A 27,266-nucleotide genomic window follows, 5' to 3' on the forward strand; every position below is an offset into this window, starting at 1 on the left:
GTCCCAGTGGTGCACACCTGTAATCCCAGCGGCTCAGGAGGCTGAGGCAGGAGGATAGTGAGTTCAAAGCCAGCCTCAAAAAAGCGAGGAGCTAAGCAACTCAATGAGACCCTGTCTCTAAATAAAATACAAAATAGGGCTGGGGATGTGGCTCAGTGGTGGAGTGCCCCTGAGTTCAAACCCTAGTACCAAAACAAACAAAAACTCTGTGACCCAGTGGGAGGAACAGAATGCATGGCTATAGTTATACAATGAAATAATAAAACACCTGAAATCTGGGAGAATGCCATAAAAATGACCTCAAAATCTATACTGATGTAACAGATGCCTAAAACACCACCAAGTATTTAGGACTTTCTCTGTAATTAAGTATTCAAGAAACTCTCAAACTCAGTGAATCACCAAAAACAAACAAACAAACAAACAAAAAAACCCTTGAAAAATCTGATCAGTCTCTGAGTAAACAGAAAAGACAAATATAAATTACTTCTATGAATTGAGCTATAATCTAACGGATTCAACATCAGTGAACCATGATTTTGAAATAATTTACTTCAGAGTCCTTTATGGATTCAAATAACATCCACATGATGCTATTAAAGAATTAAGGGTATAGAGAAAGGTTATCTTTTAGGTGATTTCAAAGGACAACTTTTGCAGACAGTGCAAAGAAAGGACATGTAATTTACTTCGCTCCTCATTTTTTGTGCCCTGTGTTAATCAGGTATTTGCTTTAGGATAAAGACTCTTCCCTCTCATAGTCCAGCTTCTCCTATTGTGAATTCTACTCATGTGTACACAGAATTGTGATATATAGCCATGAAAATATATGTAATATCACTAATTTGGCACCTTTAATTTTTCTGAAGCAATAAGTGAAAGAGAGGCAAAGCTAGGAAAGGGAACACCCTGATGAAATACAAAGAGCTTTCATCAGCAGCAAAACACAGCGTAGCGTGAACCATTACGACGAACAAGCAGAAGGCACAGTGATGGGCAGACTGCTGGAGGTAATTTTCCATGATGAGAACTGGAATCTTAAGTGCTTGCTCCTTATAAAAAACACTTGTGCTTATCTGCACTATGTGGAATTTTAGTTGACAAAAGGCAGCAAAACTCAACAGTCATAGCCATAAATAGTTACCCACAACACCATAATAAATTTTTGCAAAAGTACTGATGGTACGTAGCACCAGTTTTTAAAGGTGTAAAATCTCAGAAAAACATATGGTTGTTTTCCAAATGGAAACAAATCTTTTCAATTAGATCTCTCAGGATTTGTTTTAAACTGATTGTGGATGCTTAAGCAAGTTAAACTGTTTGGCTTACTTCAAAGAGCTTAAAAACTGGTGGTATTTTAATTGACTATTTACTTTTATAAAAGCAATAACATTTAATTAACAAATCTTTATCCAGTGCCTACTATGTGTCAGGCACTGTTCTAGGCTCTGAAGAAATAAACCAGGAAAAATCTCTACCCTCATTAATAAAAGAAGACAAACAAGAACCAAAATAAGATTTATAAAAAACAAAAAATATGTTCAATGATGATAAATTTTCTAAGGAGAAAATAAAGGATGGGAGGAATGTATGGGTGACTGAAAGAACTTTGGCTTTGACTCTGTGAATGAGAGAACTGCTGTCAGACTCTGAATAAGACAGCTACATAATCTGACCATCTTAACTGAATCAATCTGAGCACTGTGCTGATGAGAGACTGAAGACAGGCAATGATAGAAGCTCAGGAACCAGAGAGGAGGCACTGCAAGAATCCAGCCACTAGTAGGCTGGACCTTGATTGGCAGCAATGGAAACAGTAAGAAGGGATTAGGTTACAGATCTACTCTGAATATCTAACAATCAAGATTTAGGAAAGATAGGTAGTGGGCATTGACAGAGAAAAACCAAGGATAATTCCAGGGCATGTGTGTATGTTGCTTTAAAAACAACAACAACAAAAAACCCTACAGTTTTAATATCAAATAACAGTAGTCAATTGTCTTACTCTTTCCAGTCCCTAATTCCAGCTCCTCAGAGGCAGTCACTTCCATATCTTTTAAGACTCTCTTCTGGTGTTTACTGCCATTTTCTAATTCTATACTGATAGCACTGAACTTTTCCAGTTCAAATATTACCCACTGTCTTTTGAATATTAAGTAGGAGGATTTAGGTGGCTCACACAATGCCCATTAGCTTTATATACATATGCACACAATTAAAGGCATGGTCTCTTCTCCCCAAACCACAATTCTGAATAAAATCAACATTCAGAATTGACTCATAAAGACTACACAAATATCCTTCAAATAGTGCATTATGAGGACCTCTCCTTGCATAGGTTTTACTTACACACATACACAATTTTTTTGGCCTTTCAAATCAATTATCTAACAGGCTACTTTCAATATCAGCCAACATCACAGGTAATATAATCTTCCATTTCCCCCTTGAGTTCCTGTCTGCTTGCTCCAATCTGAACCTCCTTGTACTGCTACCATCCTAGAGCATCTATTTACCTTTGACCTTGGAATTCCTTTCACTTTGCTCTGAGCTGGATCTTAATTCCTGGACCTTTTGATCAATTTCCCTCATTGTGGTGGAGGACATCTTCAAGGGAAGTAGCATACCATAAGGAAGTTTAGACTGTCTAAGTTTGATCCCCAATTCCACCACTTACTATCTATGTGACTTGAGAACTTGTTACTCTATGACTCAAGTTTCTCTACTTGTAAAACAGGAAAATAGTAGAACCCATTTTGCTGCCATAAAGTGTCAACTGATGGTTCAGAAGGAAAGACAGCTCTGAGATGGAAAAGAGTGTGCTTTTAGGTGTGTACATAAGCACTATATAACTCTTAGTAGTGATGGTGATTCCAAAATGTGTACCCGAGGTCACATTTTGAGACTTTACCTGTCACAAATTGTCACTAGCCAAATTTACCCTTATTGATGGTTCAGACAGGAAGAGAGTTCTTAGAAATCATTTCTGTTGTTATTTTTGAAATTATTTCTCTGTACTATCTTCTAGTCTGAGCACTGCTAATAAGAGGTATAATGGCATTTTAATTGCAGAGTCTTTATAAGTGACCTTTTCTCTAATTTAAAGGAAAATTTCATTTATTTGACCATCAGGCTTTTTATAGTGGAGGTGATCTGATCTTTTTGGTATTTCAAGCATGTGGTTGCTGCCAGTCTAAGAAAATTACGGCAGTTTAGATCAGCATTGTTCAAATGTAATTACACAACACACTCATGTTCCACGATTTTAAAAGGTGGTGTTATGTGGAAGATAAATACTAGCAATCCTCTTCTCTAAAAAATATTGTTTTAATACTCCAGAAAATATCAAATGGATAGATGTTCTTATTAAACAAAGGCTCACCATTAGAAAATGGTTTACCACAGCCAAGAATCCCAGGCTGCAGCATACAGTCACTTGACCTATAAATGTGAGATATATAATCTGAATACCCATGCCTGGTGAACACTTACTAATAACCATAATGTTGCATACATAATGTATAGACCAAGCTGTGATCACTTTTGTAGTATATAAATGTTTCTTTTATACTAATTTTGGCAAATCCATATTAGAAATTTGTAATGTTTTATGGACAAATAAAGTCAGCAAATATTAGTAGAGATGAAATATGCCAAAACTAGAGATATGGATTGAAATAACTGACATAAAATGTTAGAATACTGTCTCTACTAGGGAATGTACAAATTTAAGGTAACTGAAAACAACTTGCCAGAGAAAAATATTAGAGGTATTTTTTTCCTACAGGCGAAAATTTAATAAAATTATTTGGAATGAACATTATTCCTTAATATTCTAACCCCCAACATGAATCTGTATATAACACAGTGCACATTTATATATATCAGAGAAGACACTGGCAGGAAACAAAGGGCACACTCAAACCGGTTAATCTGATGGCTGTCGTTCCAAGGACTTTACAAAGGAGTGGGTAGAACTTAGGGTCAACAAGGGATAGTATAGAACTCCAGAGCTGGTCATCTTAAGAAGCTGTGGCCAGCCTGAATTTTAAAGGGGCAAGGGAGGTGAGTGATTATTAAAATCCAGACAGGGTCATCATACAGAGACAGACCTAAGAGAAGTAATGGCCTTGGACAGAGGGCAATATAGACACCTCTACAGGCGACTCTACAGAGAAAAACCAAGGCAACAGATACCGCAAACTCATTCTCCCACTATAAAATAAGCTTCCAGTCTCCTTTCACTGCTTGCTCCAATCAGAAGGCAGACAGCAAGGGAGTGTGTCAATATTCATAATGTCAGGTTTCCAGGGCAGGGAACAAGGCAAGGATGGGAGCAGGGGGTTCTGAAGAGCCACCAGCCCTTTGGTCTTCATCTACCTTACATTTCTTCTCCTGTTTATCTTCCTTCTCTTTTTCAGTGACCAAAAGAGATGTTTAGAAACAACTGAATTATAATCTCTAAATCATCAAAATCATCCTATAATCTGGTATAAAAGAAGTTCTCCCCAAATCTGAGCCATAGGTTATATCTGTATTTGGCAGAATAAACAAAATCTTGAAATTATTATCACTGATTTAAATGTAACCCTAGCCTTCAGGTGAGCTAATAAGCTACACAACTTTCCTTCGATCTGCATAATTAGAAAACTTCTCTGTTGTGCAACCAATTTTTGTGAACCATAGATGAAATCAGGTTCCAGTGAGAGTTTCTTAAATTGTTTCCTACTGTATTCCATAAAATGGATATTACTAGCATTTCAAATAAAAATAATTATTCTACACATTCCAAGTTTCCATTTACATGATGTCCAAGAATAGATGAAACTTACCAATAATGACACAAGTCAGAATAGCAACTACCTTCTGATGAGCAGAAGCAGGCTGAGGCTGGGAACACACCTGAAGGAAACCTGCTAGGTGCTGCTGGAAATGTTCTGGAACTGTCTTGTTTTATTTGGTACATGTTTACACACACATATCAAGAATCATTGGGTTAAAAAATTTAGGTGAGTTCATTTTAAACACTCAGTATTTGTTCAGATATGCCTCAACTTAAAAGAAATAATTATTCTATTAAAATGATTTTCATAATGACCTCTTTAGCACATATCCTAACAAAAGAGATTTAAATTTACGCATTTACCAGGAGTCAACAATTTTTATCCATACATTGCCATTCAACTCTTTTTAACTACAACAGCCACTGGCTCTTTTTGCATTATAGCTGCAGCATTCAATAGTTGCCACAAGAGACCTTAGGAAGCACAACAACTAAGATATTTATTCTCTGATCCTTTACAAAAAGTTTGTCAAACTCAAATTTAAGCTTCAAGTGACGTATCTAAATTGTCCCTTTTGTAGGATAATTAAGATCAACCTCACATGAATACAAAGTAACAAGAGGAAGATCAATGAGACACCTTAATAAAGTGCTTAGTTAACAGTGGCCATGAATCTCACCACACTCTAACATAGGGGCGCAGTACCCTTTTGCTTGACTTGCACTATGGGTTTAAGACCCTGATCACAAGTTAGCATGCTAAGTTTTATACAATGTTCATTTTTAAAAATCTGCCAACATTTCAAAAGTAGGAGTGTGCACTTTTTAAAAATCCAAAATTTTACCTTCTCATTAAAAAGAAAACAAAAATCTAACAATATTAGAACCATATTCCTATAAGGTGACATAAACAGGAACAGAGAAGCTCAGCATCAACTGACACTTAGCAATGAACTTGCACAGTCCATGTTCTTCTAGCAGAGTTGAATGAGAAATACAAAATTGCTTCTATATGTGCCTACACAAAAAGAGAAAAACAAAAACTAGGCAGAGGTTCAGGGGCTTCTTAACACTCAGCTCCCTTGCTGCCTAATTGGCTACTGTGGGCACTGAGTTATAAGCACAGGCTTAAGCACCAGCCTCCAGGGAAAATGGCAGAGAAGAATCAAGAGAGTTCTAAGAGCCAGAAGGTTCAAAAGAGCCAACAATTAATTCAATGCTTGCAAACACCCAGTGGCAGAGATCTCCCTATCTTCTACGCAGCCCTACTCCCACTGTGGGGCAATTTTGGCTGTTAAAAATCTTCATGCTACTGTTGCAACTTCTGTGAGTCTACAATTATTTCAAAACAAAATTTTTTAAAAAGCTTTTTATACTAAGTAAACATCTGTCTTTGTATAACTTAATTGGTTGTTAGCTGTAAGGAGAAGCTTAATCCTCTCCTACAAAATGATTATCATGAATCTCTTACAGAGATTTTCACCAAGTCTCCTTCCTCAAGTACTAGAAAATGAACAAGACGATCAACTCTCTTGTTCTACAGTTCTCATTCAATCAGCCAATATTTTTTGAGTGCCCATTATTAATCGGGTACTGTTCTAGACTCAGGTTACCATGTAAACCTGTGGAACCTACAGCATAAGCTACTATTAGCCTTTTTGGTGGCCAAATCATACTACTAATTTACTGTACTAACTTTAGTCCACTAAACTCCCAGTTTTTTCTTATATTTACTACTTAAACTGTATTCTTAAAAAATGGATTATTGAATCCAAATTTTTAGAATCCACCGTTCTCTCCAATCTGTCAAGAAATTTCTGGAATATTAATTTCTTTTCCACCTAACACACTCCCTATATCTTCTAATTTTCTGTTGTCAGCAAATCTGATAAATCTACCCCTCTATACAGTAATCCAACTCAGTCATAACAATGCTTAACTGTATTAAGGTTTCCAAGAACTCTGTGACATGTTACCAGTATGTGCCCAAGGAGACATGGATCTACTATTTAGTGTTCCAGACTTACCTCACTCAACAAGCTATCAGTCCACCTGACTGTGTCATCCACGAGAATATTACTGGGTCTACATTATGCTATGCTAAATTTCAGATACAGTGTGCTCACCAACTATCCCCCAATCACCTTGGGGAAAAAAGATTCTTAAAAAAATATTTTATATATGTCTTAAAAAAAAGAAAAAAAAAGCAAACTGTAACAGTTTTATCTCAGTGCCAAAGTAATTAAGGTAAAACACTTCACCCTGTCTTCCATCATACATGAAAATCATAAGGTTTTATTTTATTCAAGAGGTATCTTCAACACAAATATCTAAGAACATTAATTTAAAAAGAAAAAAATGGCAGGACGACAGGTAATTTCACAGATTCCAAAATAAAACAGAAATATTCTTAAATGCTAGGTATATTTTTAAAATGAAAATTATACCATTGGATACAAAAAGAAATGCTGTCCTTAAAAAAATTATCTAATTACATAAACATTTATACACTATAGCTCTAACCACAGTCCAGATGAACACAATTAACAAATTTAATCCTTGAAACTGTATTCTATTGTTAAAACCAAACAACTTCTTTTTCAACTAAAAGATTTTGCCTTTAATCCAGTCATTGGAGATTATTAAGAAATGAAAATGTGCTTGAATTTGCACAAGTATATTTGAACTTTATAAAGTCTACAATTCACATTCAAGAGTTAGGTTGAAACCATTTTTTAAAATGCTAATATATGTGAATAAAGCATAAAGCATGACATACAAATTAAATTTCAGCACTTGGAACTGAAATACAAACAATAAGCTAATTCATGAATATGGTAATAACCTCTCTGGCACAAAATCTGAAAGCATTTTATGCATTTTAAGTGAACTTTAAATTTTAAGTAAATTTCCACAGTATTAACTTCAAGATTTAGAATTTTCATCCACACAAGTCATTATACTGACACAATCTGCAATTTATGACAATTTGGTAAAGCTAAATTAAGTTGTTTTTTTTTCCCTAAAGAGAAAAGTTTAGCCCAACAACAAAGCAAACAAGTTTATATGAAGCATGTATAACTTTAAAATAAATCTTGTCACACAATTAGGGAAGCATCATTCTATGCTACTTAAAAATGATTCTATGCATTAAAGCCAAGTCCATATTCTCCATATCACTTCAATCTAGTAGATAATAAATTCACTTTAAAAGAAACAAAGCGGAATTTATTATAAAATACTCTAAATTTGTTGCTCTTATTAAATTCCTAAATTTATCTGATAAACTCATTTAACTTGCAAATATAACGTAAACTTATAAAAAAAAGCTACCTGCAATAATTAGATATCAGTGATAAGGTAATTAAAACAGACACTTCACCCTATCTTCCACAGTATATGCAGGTTTTCAATTTATTTAATGAAAGTGAAGGCCTTAACCACTAGTGGTTGTCAGGAGTGAACTTCTATCCTGCTGTGCTATGTCCTATTTAGTACACAGCAATCCTCCCTCATCTGCAGTGTTGCTTTCTGCAGTTCCAGCTGCCCACAGTCAACCTGAATCATCATGGCTTGAGATTATCCTGAAATATTGTCAGAAGGTCAACAGTAGCCTATTGCTGAGTCACAATGCTTACATCATCCAGCTCACTTCATCTTACCACGTAGGCATGTCACCTCTCACATCATCGGGAAGAAGAATGAGCCCAGTAAAATATTTTGAGAGAGACAGAGAGGGACCACATTCATGTAACTTTCATTACAGCATGTTATCAATTGTTCCATTTTATTATTATTGTTAATTTCTTTTTTTTTTGTTTTTTTCTGTTTTTTTTTCTTTTTTATTTTTCTTTTATTTTTTTCATCTCTCATACATTTGATTCAAGTGAGTTATGAACTTCCATTTTTACCGCAAATACAAATTGCAGAATCACATCAGTTACACATTCACAATGTTTACATAATGCCATATTAGTGACTATTGTATTCTACTGCCTTTCCTATCCCCTACTATCCCCCCTCCCCTCACCTCCCATCTTCCCTCTCTACCTCATCTGTTGTTGTTCAGTTCTCTCCCTTCCCCCCCCCCCCCGCTTTCCCCTCACAACCTCATATATGTGATTTCGTATAACGATGAGGGTTTCCTTCCATTTCCATGCAATTTCCCTTCTTTCTCCCTTTCCCTCCCACCACTCATCTCAGTTTAATGTTAATCTTTTCCGCATGCTCTTCCCCACTGCTCAGTTCTTAGTTGCTCTCCTTAAATCAAAGAAGACATTTGGCATTTGTTTTTTAGGGATTGGCTAGCTTCACTTAGCATAATCTGCTCTAATGCCATCCATTTCCCTGCAAATTCCATGATTTTGTCATTTTTTAGTGCTGCATAATACTCCATTGTGTATAGATGCCACATTTTTTTTATCCATTCATCTATTGAAGGGCATCTAGGTTGGTTCCACAGTCTAGCTATTGTGAATTGTGCTGCTATGATCATTGATGTGGCAGTATCTCTTTTAAGGTCCTCAGGGAATAGTCCAAGGAGGGCGATAGCTGGGTCAAATGGTGGTTCCATTCCCAGATTTCCCAGGAATCTCCATACTGCTTTCCATATTGGCCGTACCAATTTGCAGTCCCACCAGCAATGTACAAGTGTACCCTTTTCCCCACATCCTCGCCAGCACTTATTGTTGTTTGACTTTATAATGGCTGCCAATCTTACTGGAGTGAGATGGTATCTTAGGGTGGTTTTGATTTGCATTTCTCTGACTGCTAGAGATGGTGAGCATTTTTTCATGTACTTATTGATTGATTGTATGTCCTTTTCTGAGAAGTGTCTGTTCAGGTCCTTGGCCCATTTGTTGATTGGGTTATTTGTTATCTTATTGTTTAATTTTTTGAGGTCTTTGTATATTCTGGAAATTAGGGCTCTAGCTGAAGTGTGAGGAGTAAAGATTTGCTCCCAGGATGTAGGCTCCCTATTTACTTCTCTTATTGTTTCTCTTGCTGAGAAAAAACTTTTCAGTTTAAGTTAAGTCCCATTTGTTTATTGTTATTAACTCTTGGGCTATGGGAGTCCTATTAAGGAATTTGGAGCCGGACCCCACAATATGTAGATCGGAGCCAACTTTTTCTTCTATCAGGTACAGGGTCTCTGATTTGATATCAAGCTCTTTGATCCATTTTGAGTTAACTTTTGTGCATGGCGAGAGAAAGGGATTCAGTTTCATTTTGTTGCATATGGATTTCCAATTTTCCCAGCACCATTTGTTGAAGATGCTATCCTTCCTCCATTGCATGTTTTTAGCCCCTTTATCAAATATAAGACAGTTGTAATTTTGTGGATTGGTTTCTGTGTCCTCTATTCTGTACCAATGATCCACCTGCCTGTTTTGGTACCAGTACCATGCTGTTTTTGTTACTATTGCTTTGTAGTACAGTTTGAACTCTGGTATCACTATACCTCCAGATTCACACTTCCTGCTTAGAATTGCTTTTGCTATTCTGGGTCTTTTGTTATTCCATATGAATTTCATGATTGCTTTATCTATTTCTACAAGAAATGCCGTTGAGATTTTGATTGGCATCGCATTAAACCTGTAGAGAACTTTGGGTAATATCACCATTTTGATGATGTTAGTTCTGCCTATCCATGAACAGGATACATTTTTCCATCTTCTAAGATCTTCTTCTCTCTCTCTCTTTAGGGTTCTGTAGTTTTCATTGTATAAATCTTTCACCTCTTTTGTTAGGTTGATTCCCAAGTATTTTATTTTTTTTGAGGATATTGTGAATGGAGTGTTTTTCCTCATTTCCATTTCAGAAGTTTTGTTGCTGATATACAGGAATGCCTTTGATTTATGCTTGTTGATTTTATATCCTGCCACTTTGCTGAATTCATTTATTAACTCTAGCAGTTTCTTTGTAGACCCTTTTGGGTCTGTTAAATATATTATCATGTCATCCGCAAATAGCGATAATTTAAGTTCTTCTTTTCCTATTTTTATGCCTTTAATTTCTTTTGTCTGTCTAATTGCTCTGGCTAGTATTTCAAGAACTAAATTGAATAGAAGTGGTGAGAGAGGGCATCCCTGTCTAGTTCCAGATTTTAGAGGGAATGCCTTCAGTTTTTCTCCATTTAGAATGATGCTAGCCTGAGGCTTAGCATATATAGCTTTTACAATGTTGAGGTAAGTTCCTGTTATCCCTAGTTTTTCTAGTGTTTTGAACATAAAGGGATGCTGTACTTTGTCGAATGCTTTTTCTGCATCTATCGAGATGATCATATGGTTCTTATCTTTAAGTCTATTGATGTGGTAAATAACATTTATTGATTTCCGTATATTGAACCAGCCTTGCATCCCAGGGATGAATCCTACTTGATCATGGTGTACAATTTTTTTGATATGCTTTTGTATTCGATTCGCCAGGATTTTATTGAGAATTTTTGCATCTAAGTTCATTAGAGATATTGGTCTGTAGTTTTCTTTCTTTGAAGTGTCTTTGTCTGGTTTTGGGATCAGGGTGATGTTGGCCTCATAGAATGAATTTGGAAGAGCTCCTTCTTTTTCTATTTCTTGAAATAGCTTGAAAAGTATTGTTAGTATTAATTCTTCTTTGAAGGTTTTGTAAAACTCTGCTGTATACCCATCCGGTCCAGGGCTTTTCTTGGTTGGTAGTCTTTTGATGGCCTCTTCTATTTCTTCCTTTGTTATTGGTCTGTTTAAATTGTGTGTGTCTTCCTGGCTCAATCTGGGCAGATCATATGACTTAAGAAATTTATCGATATCTTCACTATCTTCTATTTTATTGGAATATAGGGTTTCAAAATACTTTCTAATTATCTTCTGTATTTCTGTAGTGTCTGTTGTGATATTGCCTTTTTCATCCCGTATGTTAGTAATTTGAGTTCTCTCTCTTCTTCTCTTTGTTAGCATGGCTAAGGGTCTGTCGATCTTATTTATTTTTTCAGAGAACCAACTTTTAGTTTTATCAATTTTTTCAATGTTTTTTTTTTTGTTTCAATTTCATTGATTTCCCCTCTGATTTTAATTATTTCTTGTCTTCTACTACATTTGCTGTTGTTTTGCTCTTCCTTTTCTAGGGTTTTAAGATGTAATGTGAGTTCATTTATTTGTTGGTTTTTTTCTTTTTTTGAGGAATGAACTCCAGGAAATGAATTTCTCTCTTAAAACTGCTTTCATTGTGTCCCATAGATTTTGGTATGTTGTGTCTGTATTGTCGTTTATCTCTAAGAATTTTTTGATTTCCTCCTTTATATCTTCTGTAACCCATTGATCATTCAGTAGCATATTGTTCATTTTCCAGGTGATGCAGGATTTTTCCTTCCTTCTTTTATCATTGATTTCCAGTTTCATTCCATTATGGTCAGATATGGTGGATGGTATTATCTCCACACCTTTATATTTACTGAGAGTCGCCCTATGGCATAATATATGGTCTATCTTTGAGTAGGATCCATGTGCTGCTGAGAAGAATGTGTATCCACTTGATGATGGTTGATATATTCTATACATGTCGGTTAAGTCTAGGTTATTGATTGCGTTATTGAGTTTTATAGTTTCTTTGTTCAGCTTTTGTCTAGAGGATCTGTCCAATGTCGAGAGCGGTGTGTTGAAGTCCCCCATAATTATTGTGTTGTGGTCTATTTGACTCTTGAACTTGAGGAGAGTTTGTTTTATGAACGTTGCAGCACCATTGTTTGGTGCATACAAATTGATAATTGTTATGTCTTGATTTAACAGTATATAGTGTCCTTCTTTATCCCTTTTGATTACCTTAGGTTTGAAGTTGACTTTATTCGATATGAGTATGGCCACTCCACTTGCTTCCGAGGGCCATGTGAGTGGTATGATTTTTCCCAACCTTTCACCTTCAGCCTGTGTATGTCTTTTCCTAACATATGAGTCTCCTGAAGGCAGCATATTGTTGGATTTGTTTTTTTAATCCAGGTTACTAGCCTATGTCTCTTGATTGGTGAATTTAAGCCATTAACATTTAAGGTTACAATTGAAATATGGTTTGTACTTCCAGTCATGTTTATTTATTTATTTATTTTAGTTTGGCTAGTTTTCCCTCTTTGATTATTCTTCTCCCCCTTTACTGAGATACCTCCCACTGTTAGTTTTGGGAGCTATTTTTCAATTCCTCTTCTTGTAGTATTTTGCTCAAAATGCTTTGCAGTGCTGGTTTTCTGGCTGCGAATTCTTTTAGCTTTTGTTTATCGTGAAATATTTTAATTTCATTGTCAAATCTGAAGCTTAGTTTTGCTGGATACAGTATTCTTGGTTGGAATCCATTATTTTTCAGAGTTTGAAATACGTTGTTCCAGGATCTTCTCGCTTTCAAAGTCTGTGATGAAAAATCAGTCGTTAACCTAATTGGTTTACCCCTGAATGTAATCTGCCTCCTTTCTCTCGTAGCTTTTAGTATTCTCTCCTTGTCCTGTATGTTAGCTATCTTCATAATTATGTGTCTTGGAGTTGGCCTATTATGGTTTTGGATGTTTGGGGTCCTGTAGGCTTCCAGGATTTGGCACTCCATTCCATCTTTCATCTCTGGGAAGTTTTCTATGATTATTTCAATTAATAAGTTATCCATTCCTTTGGACTGAATCTCTGTGCCTTCTTCTATCCCAATGACTCTCAAATTTGGTTTTTTGATGAGATCCCATATCTCTTGGATAGATTGCTCATGAGATTTAAGCATCTTTTCTGTGTTGACTATATTCTTTTAAAGTTGATAAACTTTGTCTTCATTATCTGATGTTCTGACTTCTACTTGATCTAGTCTATTTGTAATATTCTCGTTAGCGCTTTTAATCTGATTTATGGTTTCTTGCATTTCTAGGATTACTGTTTGATTTTTTTAAAAAAATCTCTATCTCCTGGTAAAGCTCGTTCTTTGTAGATTGAATTTGTGTGTTTAGTTCCTTTTCAAAATGTACTTTCAATGCTTGGACTTGCTGTCTCATGTCTTCTCTAAAATTCCGTTCCATCTGAGTTAGGTATGCCTTGATTTCTTTCCCTGTCCATGTTTCTGATTCTTCTAGGTCCTCCTGTATATTTAAGTTGTCCTGCACAGTTTGTAATCCTTTTTTCCCTTGTTTTTTCATGTTGTTCACGTTGCTTTCCAGCTCCGTTTGACTGCTTTGTAACTGCTTTCTCCTATACATTTGTTTTGGCTTTGTATATCTCTGTTGTCTCTCCTTTGTGGTGGGAGATTATGCCTGCTAAAGTGGATTCTGCTGGGAAGGAATTCCGCCGGCCGAACTCCGATGATGTCACCTCTCTGCTATGGCGGGCCCCAGGCTCCTTGCCGGAGTGTCCAAAGGGAAGGGTGGGACTGGTCCGTCCAGGTTGGCCTCAGCTCCTGGCTCGCTACTTCATGAAGGCTTGCCTAAAGACTTCTTCCTGCCAAGCTGCGTCTCGGAGGCTAGCGGGACCCAGTCACTTTGGCTGGGGGCAGGCAGACGGATCGGCAGCCGCGCCCACGGCGCAAGGACTGTGGCTGGTGGATCTGGATCTCCGCGTCTCGTGGCAGGGTTTTGCTCATCCGGGTCACACTGACGCTTCAAAAAATCCTAGCAGCTCCCGGCCGGTCTCTGTTCAGTGGAATATTGCTAGGAGATTCTCCATTGGTAGCTATTATTGTTAATTTCTACTCTGCCTAATTTATAGATCAAATTTTATTAGAGGGGTGTGTGTGTGTGTGTGTGTGTGTGTGTGTAGCAAAAAAACCTAGTAAACACAGGTTTCAATACTACATGAGATTTCAGGTAACCAATGGGGATCTTGGAAAGTATCGCCATACTATTCCAAATTTTTTCTTGCTCTTTAAAACTTTTAAATTTGAGGAATTAAAGAATGTTACAGAATCCAGCTTACCTGAATATATTTCCGTTGAGTTTCGTCATTTAAAACATGTGCAACATGCTTAGAAAAAATCTTTTCCCTGCCAGTTCTGGCATGGATACCAACCATAGTGACACCAATAGGCCAGGGAGCATTTCCAATGGCCATCTGAAGGTAAGCATCATTTGCCTGAAAGGAAGTTTAAGAGATCAGAAAGGCAGAAATATTGTATTGGTTCAAATTCTTCTTTAATTTTTTTTATTTATATATATCAGTGGAATGCATTACAATTCTTACTACATTAGAGCACATTTTTTCATATCTCTGGTTGTATATAAAGTATATTCACACCAATCCGTGTCTCATATATGTACTTTGGATAATGATGTCCATCACATTCCATCACCATTTCTATCCCCATGCCCCCTCCCTTCCCCTCCAACCTTTGCCCTATCTAGCATTCGTCTATTCCTCCTATGCTCCCTCTCCCTACCCCACTATGAATCAGCCTCCTTATATCAGAGAAAACATTCGACATTTGGTTTTTTGGATTCACTTAGCATTATCTTCTCTAACTCCATCCATTTACCGGCAAATGCCATGATTTTATTCCAAATTCTTATTTCAAGTATTTCACAGCCTTTTGTGACTAATTCTCAGCCAGCCCTGAGACATGTCGAAAATAATATGCTCTTCTTTTTCCTCTCGTCCAAGTATAAAAGATTAAAATATGGTGTGAGTGCCTGCCCTGCCCAGGACCACAAATGCTCATGAAAAAACAGAAGTCAAAGATAAGGTTGTAAAAAAACAAAACAAAACAAAACAAACAAACAAAAAAACGGTGGGGCATGGTGGCACAGCCTGGAATCTCTGCAACTTAGAAGGCTGAGGCAGGAGAATTCCAAGTTCAAGACCTCAGCAAATTATCAAAATATAAAACAGAAAGGGGTGGGGATGTAGTTCCATGGTAGAATACTCCTGAGTTCCATCCCTGGCACCTTTTAAAAAAAGAAAATAACAAACACTCCTTTGCAGCCTTTTGGTAGTGGAATTTAATACATTTCACATCTGGAATCAGCAGGTAGCTAATTTGATGCACTGACAGAAACTCTAGGTTGGGTCTTAGACCTACTTCTCTACACTGATGGATAACTTATTTCTTGTCCCACCTGAAATCATATCTAATCACTTCACAGCATTCATTGTACATTGTCAGAAGGGGGAGGGATGTTCCATATGCTGGGATGACTACTCAGGGTCCATAACTCTGTGTAAACAGAGTCTGAATTCTGGCCCTCAAGTCAAAGAGCTGAAGGAAAAGACTGGTTCATCTCTTTGGCCTCCCAAATCTCCCACCTACCAAGAATCTTAAAAAAAAAGCTATAAAAAGTGAAGCCAGAAACCAATGCAAATGGCTCTTTTTTAAAAATCAAGCCAAAAGCAAATAAATTCTAAAAACCCCTGATGATTTCTAAGCAGGCCTCAAAGAGATTTTAATTTCAAAAATCAAATATCTATGTAATTGATATGTAGAGTTGAGTTTTAAAAAATTAAGTACTATAAGATAGGTTAACTAAAGACCATAAAGATAAATCCAAACTTGCTTTGCTAAACAGATTTTATAAAACTTAATTTTAATAGCACATATGCATATATTTATCACTGATACTCATGTGTAAATTTAACACTGGACCTTAATCGATGATAATCCCAATACTCAGTTTTACTCAGTTTCCCTAAAGTTACAAAAAAAAACTGTCCAAATACATTATTAAAATTTCTTGATTCTTTCTGTAGTTTAAATAAACAAGTTTTCACCTGGTTCTGATATATAATCATGAGAAAAAAAAAACAAGAGAAAAGGCATCACTTCAGCAAGCAGGTGATGTGAATACTTTCTGCAGTAATGTTGACCTTATCCATACATTCCAGTTAAATCATTCTTAATAGGAATCATGCAATTGATATAAACTAAGAATGAAATTTCTAACCACAACACACAAAAAGTTTTCTTTTGAGAGTACTGGCTCTTTTAAGGAATGAAATTACCACATTACTCTTATTAGTCTAAATCTCTAAAAAAGAAAATCATCCAATCACCCAGGAATGCCAGCAATCCCCTCTTTCCTTTTCCAGTTTTCTGGTATTACTACTGGGATTGCTCCTCTACTCCTAGTCTCCTAGGAGGCAGTCACCAGAAGCAGACCTCCTTACACCTGTCACATCTCCAATCCGCAGTACAAATGCACAGGTCCTTTCTCTCCTTGTTGCCTTCTTGCAACTGACTGCCCTCCATTTTCCCCTTCTAATTCTCTCACAGGAGTCCCTCACACCAGAGTGCTTTCCTGCCACCACCTCCTCCCAGAGTCCATTCAGGAGTAAAGACACTGCAGTGAAGGAGGACAGCCTTCCTCTGCAAGAGGTTGGCTATTGTTGCACTATTGAAATGAGAGAAAGAAATCCTGACAGTTTTTTCTGGATCATTTCCCCATAGAAATAATTACAAAGAGTAGTTAAATTCCATTGTATCATCAGTACAATAGTTCAGCTACATTACAGATTAAATGGGCCTTTTTAGCTGGTCTGGGAAACTAATCTATAAAACATTGTTTCTATGGAAAAAAAAAATTGTTCCAAACCACAAATGACCATTTATAAACCTTGAAATACAATCTCATTCATAAAATAAACACTGCCTATACAAAACTCATGCTCCACAGAACCTTTCAATCTACTTTAACAATGACTGAGAATATACATTTTGTGGCCTGTGGTTTATATGATGTCTAACAATAATGCTGAGAAAACAATGGAAAACAAAACTTTTTTTACTACTAGCTCACTTCACATTTATTCTAAACCATACTATGCAAAATCCCCCCATCCCAAATGAACATTATGTACATAACCTAAATATATTCATAACAATTTCAATGGATAGCATAATATACCTTTACATATTCCCTCTGCAACATGAATTTAATAATATCTGTTATCGATTCTTTAATGTCAGCAGGAAGATTCTGGAAAAGAAAAAAAGCATAACTAATTGTAGCAGCTACTATTTAGTGAAAAACAAGTAATAATTATTCTAAATCTCTATCTTCTAATTTTCAAAGTCAGTTAATAAAAGCATTTCCCGAGAAACCTTACCCTTTTCCGGAGCTTTCTGAAAAGTGGTCTGAGATAGGACTCAGTCTGCTTCTGAGTAGCACTGTTCAGTTTACCCTGCACACTGCGTTTCACATAATCTTCTCTGGCATTCAATTCCTTAGCCCAAACACCAAGAAGAAACTGTTGAAAGAAGGAGTAAATTGAGACTACAATGCCATCTAGTGGTTTAATGAGTTTTAAATCACTATAAAACCAAAAAACAGTACGTTTTCATTCTTAAAGTAAATACCTTGGTTAGTTAAAATATTATCAAATAAAGTTTAACTATTTCTGCTTATTTTGTCATGTTTGTTTCAAAGTATTATCTTTAGTGAGTCACAAACATTCCTAATCTATGTATCCTAGGCTCAAGATAACCCATTTGCTTAAAAAAAAACAAATTTCCTAGCCAGGCGCAGTGACATATGCCTATAATCCCAGTGGCTCCGGAGGCTGAGGCAGAAGGATCCAGAGTTTAAAGCCAGTCTCAATAAAAGGAGGTGCTAAGCAACTCAGTGAGACCCTGTCTCTAAATAAAACACAAAAAAGAGTTGGGGATGTGGCTCAGTGGCTGAGTGCCCCTGAATTCAATCCAGTACAAAACCAAAAAAAATTCTTAGTTAGATTAATCATCCATAAGACCATATGCACTATGATACTTAGTCTCCCAAGTATGCTGTATTATTTGAACTACTTATGCCGTACAGACAATAAATCAATTTAAAAAAAAAAAAAGTCCCACTAAAGCATCTGACTAAAGGAAGAAAGAAAAAAAAGAAATAAAAATAAAGCAGACTGTGACCCATCCCTCCCACTTCTTGCCTCCACCCCCAGAAACAAACCTAGTCCCCTCTGGGTTTGACCATATACATGGTACTCCTTCCAAGGCAACGTGAAGGTTGAGGGGGATATACTCCTTTATGCACACCTACAAAGGAGAGGCCATCACTCCAAAATAAAAGACTTGTTCATACTAGTTCCATGCCCTATCCTCCATATATTTTAGAATCTTTATGACCAAAATAATATATTTAAAATGTAAATACAAGTAAAATCATTCTTTATACTTAAATCTCAGACTGAACAGCTTGTGAATAAACATTAAAAACAACTAGGCTTAACCAGAGATAGAAACGCCTATAATAAAGATAGAATTAGGGGGCTGGAGCTGTAGCTCAGTGGAACAGCATTTGCCTGGCACACATAAGGCACTGGGTTCGATCTCCAGCACCACATAAAAATAAATAAATATCCATCTACAATTTTAAAAAAATTATTAATTTCTTGTTCATTCTACTGTTGGGATTCTTTTGTGTATGTTTATATGAATTAGTCAACTTTTGAGAAAAGTGTCACAAAGAAAGTAAATACACTTTTTCTTTCATTAACCACTCTATACAAGTGCAAAGTGATGTCATAAACATAGCACAAGCACTCATGTTTTTTGAGAATGTCCCTATCTAGCCTTTAACCCTTGATACTCAAAAAATAGAAGAACAGTTTTTAAGCATTCAGAATGCCTCTTTCCCTTGCCTTTGATACATACTTTCAGGAACTTGGTGATGATGTCCATGTCCTTATGATCATCGCCTTTCCCTAAAGACTCCCCCAGTGTCTGAAGAAAAAGAAATGATACTTCTGTTAATAAACAGAGAACAAACTGCATGGATGTATTCAAATGTGGTGTGTGTATATGTGACCAACACCATATTATTCAATGCTCTTTATCACATATTGTGTAATTTTTATTTAAAAATCTATTGGAATTTCTAGTTTAAAAAAAAAAGCCCCAAACTCTGATTTGCCATTTCTACAGAGAAATTATAATATCTTTTATAACTCCAAAGAGAGGTGGAGAGAAAAAAGAATCAGAGCCACACATGGTGGTGCATGCCAGTAATCCCACTGGCTCAGGAGGCTGAGGCAGGAGGATCTCCATTGGCTCAGGAGGCTGAGACAGGAGGATCAACGGTTCGAAGCCAGACTCAATAACTTAGCGAGGCCCTAAGCAACTCAATGAGACCCTATCTCTAAATAAAATACAAAAAAGGGCTGGGGATGTGATGGCTCAGAGGTTAAGTGCCCCTGAGTTCAATCCCCAGTACCAAAACGAAAAGACAACGAGGTAAGTACAATGACTCCTAATGGATATGAGATTTCTTCGGGGAGAAACAAAAATGTTCTAATACATAGTGATAACGGTTGTACCACCCAGTGAATATATTAAAATCCACTAAATTATATACTTTAAATGAGTACATCATATAGTATGTGAATATCTCAATAAAGCTTTCTTCAAAAATGAAAAATAAAGAAGGAAGGTGGGAGGAAAGGAGGAACAAGTGAGTCCAACTGACAAACGGTTGCCCATACCAATTATTTTAGTAAAATTTAGGGACCTTCATAGGTGATGGGGAAGAAGTGATTAAAATGACACATCATCCTCAACAACAATCTTTACTCTTAGAGACCACTACAGGTACAAGAACCAGAAACAAAGGAAACAGAAAAATAACAGTTTATATCTTATTAAGCATTAAAAATTGTAAGCTAACCCATGTTTTTTACATGCTGTTTTAGTACATAGTGGTGTACTAAAGAGTACTTATCACAAAGTTGTTTGTGATTAATAAGGAGCTGGAAACAATCCAGCAATCCATAATTATAAGGGAAAATAGTGCCATAATATGCAGCAATTAAAAGCAAAAGTCTAAATGTACATCAAGGATGTACAAGTCTAAATGTTCATCAAGGATGAATCTCAAAAACAGCATGAAGTGAAAAAAAGAAAAGTAAAAAAATAAAATAAGACTATCACTACATAATATTACTTATAAAAATAAAAATTATATGGACATAACCAGGCATGTTGTCAGATACCTGTAATCCCAACTACTCAGGTGGCTAAGGCAGGAGGATCACAAGTTCAAGGCTAGCCTAGGCAACTTAGTGAAAATGTCTCAAAATAAAATTTAAAAGGCCTGGGGTCTGGGCACAGCCAGCCTTGGCAACTTATCTAGGCCCTAAGCAACTCAGTGAGACCCTTTCTCTTAAAAACAAAAAACAAACAAACAAACAAAAAAAAAAACAACTGGGAATATGGCTCAGTGGCTAAGTCTATCTGGGTTCAATTCTCAGTACCAAAAAAAAAAAAAAAAAAGGCCTGGGTATAGCTTAATGACAGAGCACATGCATACATACATGAGGCCTTGGAGTCAACCCCCCAAAAATATGTATGCGTGCATACATGTGCATGTATACACATAGTACACTGCAGATTTTACAAGAACACAAACAAATGCAAGGATCATATCAAACATATTATAACGACCAATTTTTGAGGTTAGGAAGTATAAGAATGTGAATAAAGAATGAGCAAAAGAAGAATAAATGAATATAAGCATGAAATAAAAGAAGGGCCTTTGCACTGACCTAAGATGGCAGTGGCTTTTCAGTAAACACTCTGATTAACTTAGCCATCTGCTCCAGAGGAAAAGTGGGTAATGGGGAAGGAGTTGGGCTGGGAGTGGAGACTACCTCTAACTCTTCAATTGTTGTGTTTTCTTCATGAACTTTCAGATCATTTTGTGTATCTTCCTCTCCAGGTTCTTGACCACCCACAATTTCATTGAGGTACTGTTGATCAATCTTATCCAAAGCTGCTTTCAGATCATTCCTCAAGCCCTAAGAAGAGGAAAAAGGGGGCTGGGATTATAGCTCAGTAGTAGAGCACTTGCCTAGCATGTTTGAGGATTTGATTCTCAGCACCACATATAAATAAATATAAATAAAAATCCATCAATAACTAAAATATATACATATATTTTTATTAAAATATATATTTATTAAAATATATTGTATTTATGACAAAAAAAATTTAAAGAGGAGAAAAGAAGTACACCTATTATGAAATTTCACTAATGTTTCACCTTTGATTTTACAGTAATAAGAAGTACATTTTATTTTTCTCCCTACAAGGAGTTAAGAATTTGGTAAAACTAGTATGCATAATATTAGCATTATTCTCCAAAGTTAATTGTTACAAACATATTTAAAGGAATGTTGCATAATGGCCAAACTGGTAGTTAGAAAAATAAAACAGACATGAGCAACAAATTCAAATAAGAATCTTCATAAATGCTGTAATTTTCTAACAAGGCTTAGTAAAAATGACCAGATCTTCATTAGGGTCCCCACCATTCATTTAGAACATCCAACTTCACTGCAACTACTCTGAACTCCTCAAATATTTAGAATAAACCTGGCATCTCATCTACATGCCAGGTTCTCAACTTCATTTCTAGCAAACTGGCAAATTCCATATTACACGCATATTCACTGTGTGACTATTTAATAAAAAATGGAAGCCTCAGTTTCCTCAACATGAATGAAAATCAACCATGAGGTGTAAAAGCCACAGTTGTGAAGTCTATCAAGCTTCAAATCTTTGTAGCTTACTACTCTTAGACAACTTACTTTACCCATGTATGCCTCAGTTGTTGTTCCTATAAAATGAGAACAATACCATCTACAATGTAGAGCTGTCATGAGAAGTATTTTTTGTTTTATTTAACATTTACTATATACTAGAACTGTTCCAAAAGCCTTGCAAATATCAAGTTATATAAATAGGCAAATTAATGTACACTGCACTTTCAACAGTCACTGGAGCACAGTAAGCATCCAACAAATATTAGCTTTTGTTTATCACAAGCAATTTAATCATTTTCTACTGTTCTTTCATAAACATAGAAGAGAAATATTCAACTTAAAACTTTTAGTTTACCAAATATCAAGTACTTGCTATGTACAATGCATAAGACCAGTACCCAATGATTATCTCCTTGAATTCTCACAACATCCTTGTAAAACAGATATCACTGCCTTTATTTATAAATAAGGACTCTAGGGTTCAAGTAAATTAAATACTAGTCAGTGGCCCAATAATTAATAATTACAAATCAGGAATGGAATCCAGAGTTTTTGTTCCTATGCTCTTTCCTTAAAAACCACATATGCAAGACACTAGACTTGGCAAACAAAATTAACCTGGAAAAGATAAATACATACAACAATCTAATATTAGTGAAATGCACTAATAGAAGTTTATTACAGGAGCATAGAGAGGAAAGCTATTAATTCTGACTGAGGCCATGGACTGGTTAGGAGAAGAGATATAATCTTTGAATTTTGTTTGAAAAAACAAAAGGTTTCAACCAAGGCATATAAGAGAGAAACAAAAGGCACAAGAAAAATGATCATTATAGACACAGAGACTGAAAGTGTTCAGGCAACTGTTTATGCTATGGGGCTAGAATGGCAATGTTGAAAAGTGAAGCAGGAAGGTGATTTGGCAATAAATAGGGAAAGCAGTCATGAAGCCCAAGCTAGCAAAAAGAAAACTACATGAAGAAAGAGATGCCCAGTTAGGCCTCAGCAATTCTCACCTTCCATCTGAGATGCCAGGCACATAAGGACTAGTCCAGAGGAGTCTTTAGATGATTTCAGATGACTTTTATCTAAAGCAATCACATGGAAGACCCCAAGCAAAAGACAACCTAGCCCAATCAAACCACAAAACTGTGAGATGATAAGTTATCTAAACTACCAGGTTTCTAAGTGACTTGTTATACTCACAGATAAACAAAAAGATTTTATATTAATAAATTCCTTTACATGACTAAGTTTGGGGATGGTCTGTTGCACAGCCATAGATGATCATACCCATCTTTCAGTAATTGATAGAGCAAGTTTGATAAAACGTTATTGAGGCCACAAAGATATGAACAATACTATCATAATTGATACTTGTAGAAATATATAACGAAATAAAAACATAACTCTCTTCAAGAGCCCCTGGAATGGACCACATATTGAGCCATGAAACAAGATCAGAGCCTCCATCAAAATCTAAAACTATTAATCTTCCAGAAGAAAATACAAAGGAAGGAGACCTTGGGGTAGGCAAAGATTTCTTAAGCACAACATAAACAACAACAACCATAAAAGGAAAAGCTAATAAACTTCACTTCATTAAAATTTAAACTGTTCAGCAAAGACATCATTGAGAGATTAAGACAGATACAGACTAGGAGAAAATAGTCACAAAATTTATAAATATACAAATAACTCCCAAATTCAAAAGATAATCCAATTTAACAATGAATATGACTAATACTACAGAAAGTCTATGAAGGATGTCTATGAAAAAGTAGAGATTCATCATCTTAGTAAACATGGAAATATGAATAAAATCACAATGAGATACTACTAGATATACAAGAGAATGGTTAAAATTAAAAAGACTACCAATACCATAGGATGATATTTAGAAATGTCTGGCATTTCTTACTTAAGCATGTATCTATTTTTATTATTTAGCAATTCCATTTCTAGGTATTTGCCAAAGAGACAGAACATATTTACTCAAGAGAAAAAATAATAGGCCCAAATATGATATAGATATCAATGTTCACAGCAGTTTTATTTATTATAGCCCAAAGCTCAAAACGAACTGTAGTACATTTATATAACTGAATATCACTGGGCAATGGAAAGGAAATTAGTGAATTCTGCAATAGCATGGGAGAAGCTAAAAAATGTTAAACTGAACAAAAGAAACCATATATACACTGAGGTTAGCCATATGAGACACCAGAACAAGTCAAATAAATAAAGTTGACAGAATTCAAAAGGTGGCTTCCAGGAAGTGGAGGAGGGATATAGGGATTGGCTATGAAGGGGCACTGGGGAACTTTCTGAGGTGATAGAAATATTCTATATCTTGATAAGGGTAGGGTTATACACTAGTATTTGTCAAAATGCACTAAACTATATGCAAGTTACATACATTTTTACAAAAGTAAACAGCATCAGAAGCAAGGGTATTGTTCAATTTTTTACATATAGTAACACAATTAAGTCAAACTCCAAACTATTCTAGTCAGTGGTATTTTTCTAACTTTACTCTGACTTCTTACCTTATTAACTTCTGGTGTGAGGATCTCTATTTTTCTTAAACGTTGAAAAGCATCATAATCAGTTTCTCCAAATAGTCTAATTGGTTCTCCTCTTTCTCTTAACCTTCTGATAACCTATAGAAAAACAAAAGCCTAGTAATTCATTTTATTTGTGAAACAGGGGAAAAAACTCAATTTTCATACTTTACCTTAAAAGTGAAACCAGTGTTTAATAAAATCAATTGAATTATCTAAGTACATATTTCTGAGTGAAAAATAAAATATTTTATTCATCTATCTATACCAAATAAAGATGTCGGTGAATGAAAGAGAAAATACCTTAGTTAAAAGTCTATTTTGACTCAATGTCATAGCTATATATTTTATTACTGAATAGCTCCTAGAAAGTGGTCTGACATATAAATCTATAATTCAAATCTAAAGCAAGCCCCAAATATAGACCTCTCATTTTTCTGCAAGACACACACACTCCTTACTTATAAGAACTAAGAGAAGGGATACAGTTTTGGTCCTCAATTTACATAACTGTGACTCAGTCCTCTTTTTAAAAACATCAAAAGACAATACTAATCCCCTCTGCCAACACACATTTTAGGTAATCAAACATCTGTTTTGAAATGTAGATGTAAAAAGTAAGTTGTATTTGTTTTTCCTTAATCTTCCATGAACAGATATGCTGTGCTATCATCATACTTTGAACAACAGTCCTCTGCTGGCCTGCTGCAGGTAGGATAATCTGTGCAGTAAGACACACAGAAAAAACACTAAAGAGGGAAGAATGGCAATTCTACAGAGAATAAAACTTGGAGTAAACAATGACTCCATAATCATAGCAAAGAGGATGCACCGTAATACTATAGTAAAATTCAAAGAGAGAAAATGAGAGACGACTAAAAGGGGCACATGCAGGACTTTGGAAGTATAGATCCATACTTGATTTCATGACTTGGGTAATGTAATTATCCATTATATTACATCTATGTTTTATATACTCTTTGTGTACATTATGTTTCATTTAAAAAAGGAGAAAGAAAAATGTAATTAAGAAAATGAACTGATAAAAGAAAATGGATAATTGAAAAACGGATAAAAGAAAAAAAAAAAAAAACCACTGCCACCAAGAACTTAATCTGGGAACATAAACAATAAAACACACCTAGAAACCACTAAAAGGACTTCCTTGTATTAACTGAGGTTTGGGATTAAAACAGAAATTTAAGAGGTCATCTAGTGCCAATCAATGCAGGGGGGGAAAAAAAAACAACCTCAAAAATGTCCTTGTCAGATCCCTGAGAAGTAATAATCATATCTCTTCATGAAATATCCCACCCCAGGGCTGGGTTGTGGTTCAGTGGTACAGCGTTTGCCTACCACATGTGAGAGTTCGATCTCAGCGCCATAAATAAATAAATAAATAGATAGATAGATAGATAGATAGATAAATAAATAAAGTGAAGGTCCATCGACATCTTAAAAAAAAAAAAAGAAAGAAAGAAATATCCTACCCCAATTTTGGACTGATATGCATTACTTTTCAAAACTGAAATCTGCATCCCTCAAGCTTCTTCCCATTGCCTAGTTCTATTTTAAGAAACCACAGAGAATATTCAATATTTTGCCAAAATTCAATGAATATTTTGAAAATATATTTACTAACTCTTCTCTTTAAGCTAACTATTCCAAATTCCTTTACCTATTTTCACATGGTGACTTCTACAGTCAGTTATCATTCCTATGAAGGTTTCCTTCTGTGCAACGTCCACTATAAAAATATGGAATAAGGAACTAACAACCACAACTGCAAATGTATTGGCGAGAGGCACAATACCCAGCCTCTGACCTATGTGCCACACTCTATACTAATATTAAGCCCTACCCACAATCAGACACATCTAAAACATGGACAGACTGCTGAGGACTCACAAAGATTAAAGAAGATTGACCAACTGAGTCAATCACAAATTTAAATAACATAAATAGAAAAAAAACAGAGAATTTGAGCTAGTTATTACTTTAAAACACTGTAAAGCTGAGGGCTATTAATAAACCAAGTTATGAGAATTATGCAGTATTTTTCTAAATATCAGTTTACACGGCTAATTCTCATCTGTCTGGGATTACATGACAGTGATTTTGCCTAAAGCAAAAGTAATAAACTATCTGAATTCAAGATAGTGTGAGAATTCTATTATTCTAATTTTTTAAATAAACTTGCATACAAAAAAAATTTTTGACACAGAGACCAAAAGGGATATCAACTACATGGGAGGTTAAGACAGGAGGATCTCAAGTTCAAAGCCAATTAGCAACATCCCTAAGCAACTTAGTGATACTGTGTCTCAAAATAAAAACAGTATCCACCCCCGACACAGAAAAAGAAAGAAAAATAGGGAATTAGAAAGTCTCAGTAACTTGCCCAAAGTAAAAACTTTCATATACAGTGTGTACACACAAACACACACATACACAGTCTTCAAA

General features: G+C 35.5%; 1 protein-coding gene across 2 annotated transcripts in view; it reads right to left on the reverse strand.

Annotated features, from left to right (window-relative positions):
• Prpf18 (pre-mRNA processing factor 18) overlaps positions 1–27,266 on the reverse strand; it is a 46,959-nt gene that overhangs the window by 9,336 nt on the left and 10,357 nt on the right. For both annotated transcript variants that reach the window (XM_076872870.1, XM_076872869.1), the window contains 6 exons: positions 24,789–24,902; positions 21,346–21,492; positions 19,355–19,423; positions 17,809–17,949; positions 17,607–17,678; positions 14,689–14,844 (listed from right to left, as the gene is read on the reverse strand). In XM_076872870.1, coding sequence (XP_076728985.1) covers positions 14,689–14,844; positions 17,607–17,678; positions 17,809–17,949; positions 19,355–19,423; positions 21,346–21,492; positions 24,789–24,902 — 699 coding nt within the window. The remainder of the gene's footprint in view (positions 1–14,688; positions 14,845–17,606; positions 17,679–17,808; positions 17,950–19,354; positions 19,424–21,345; positions 21,493–24,788; positions 24,903–27,266) is intronic.

Source organism: Callospermophilus lateralis, chromosome 13 (assembly GCF_048772815.1).
Source record: "Callospermophilus lateralis isolate mCalLat2 chromosome 13, mCalLat2.hap1, whole genome shotgun sequence".
In the NCBI taxonomy this organism is placed as follows: domain Eukaryota; kingdom Metazoa; phylum Chordata; class Mammalia; order Rodentia; family Sciuridae; genus Callospermophilus; species Callospermophilus lateralis.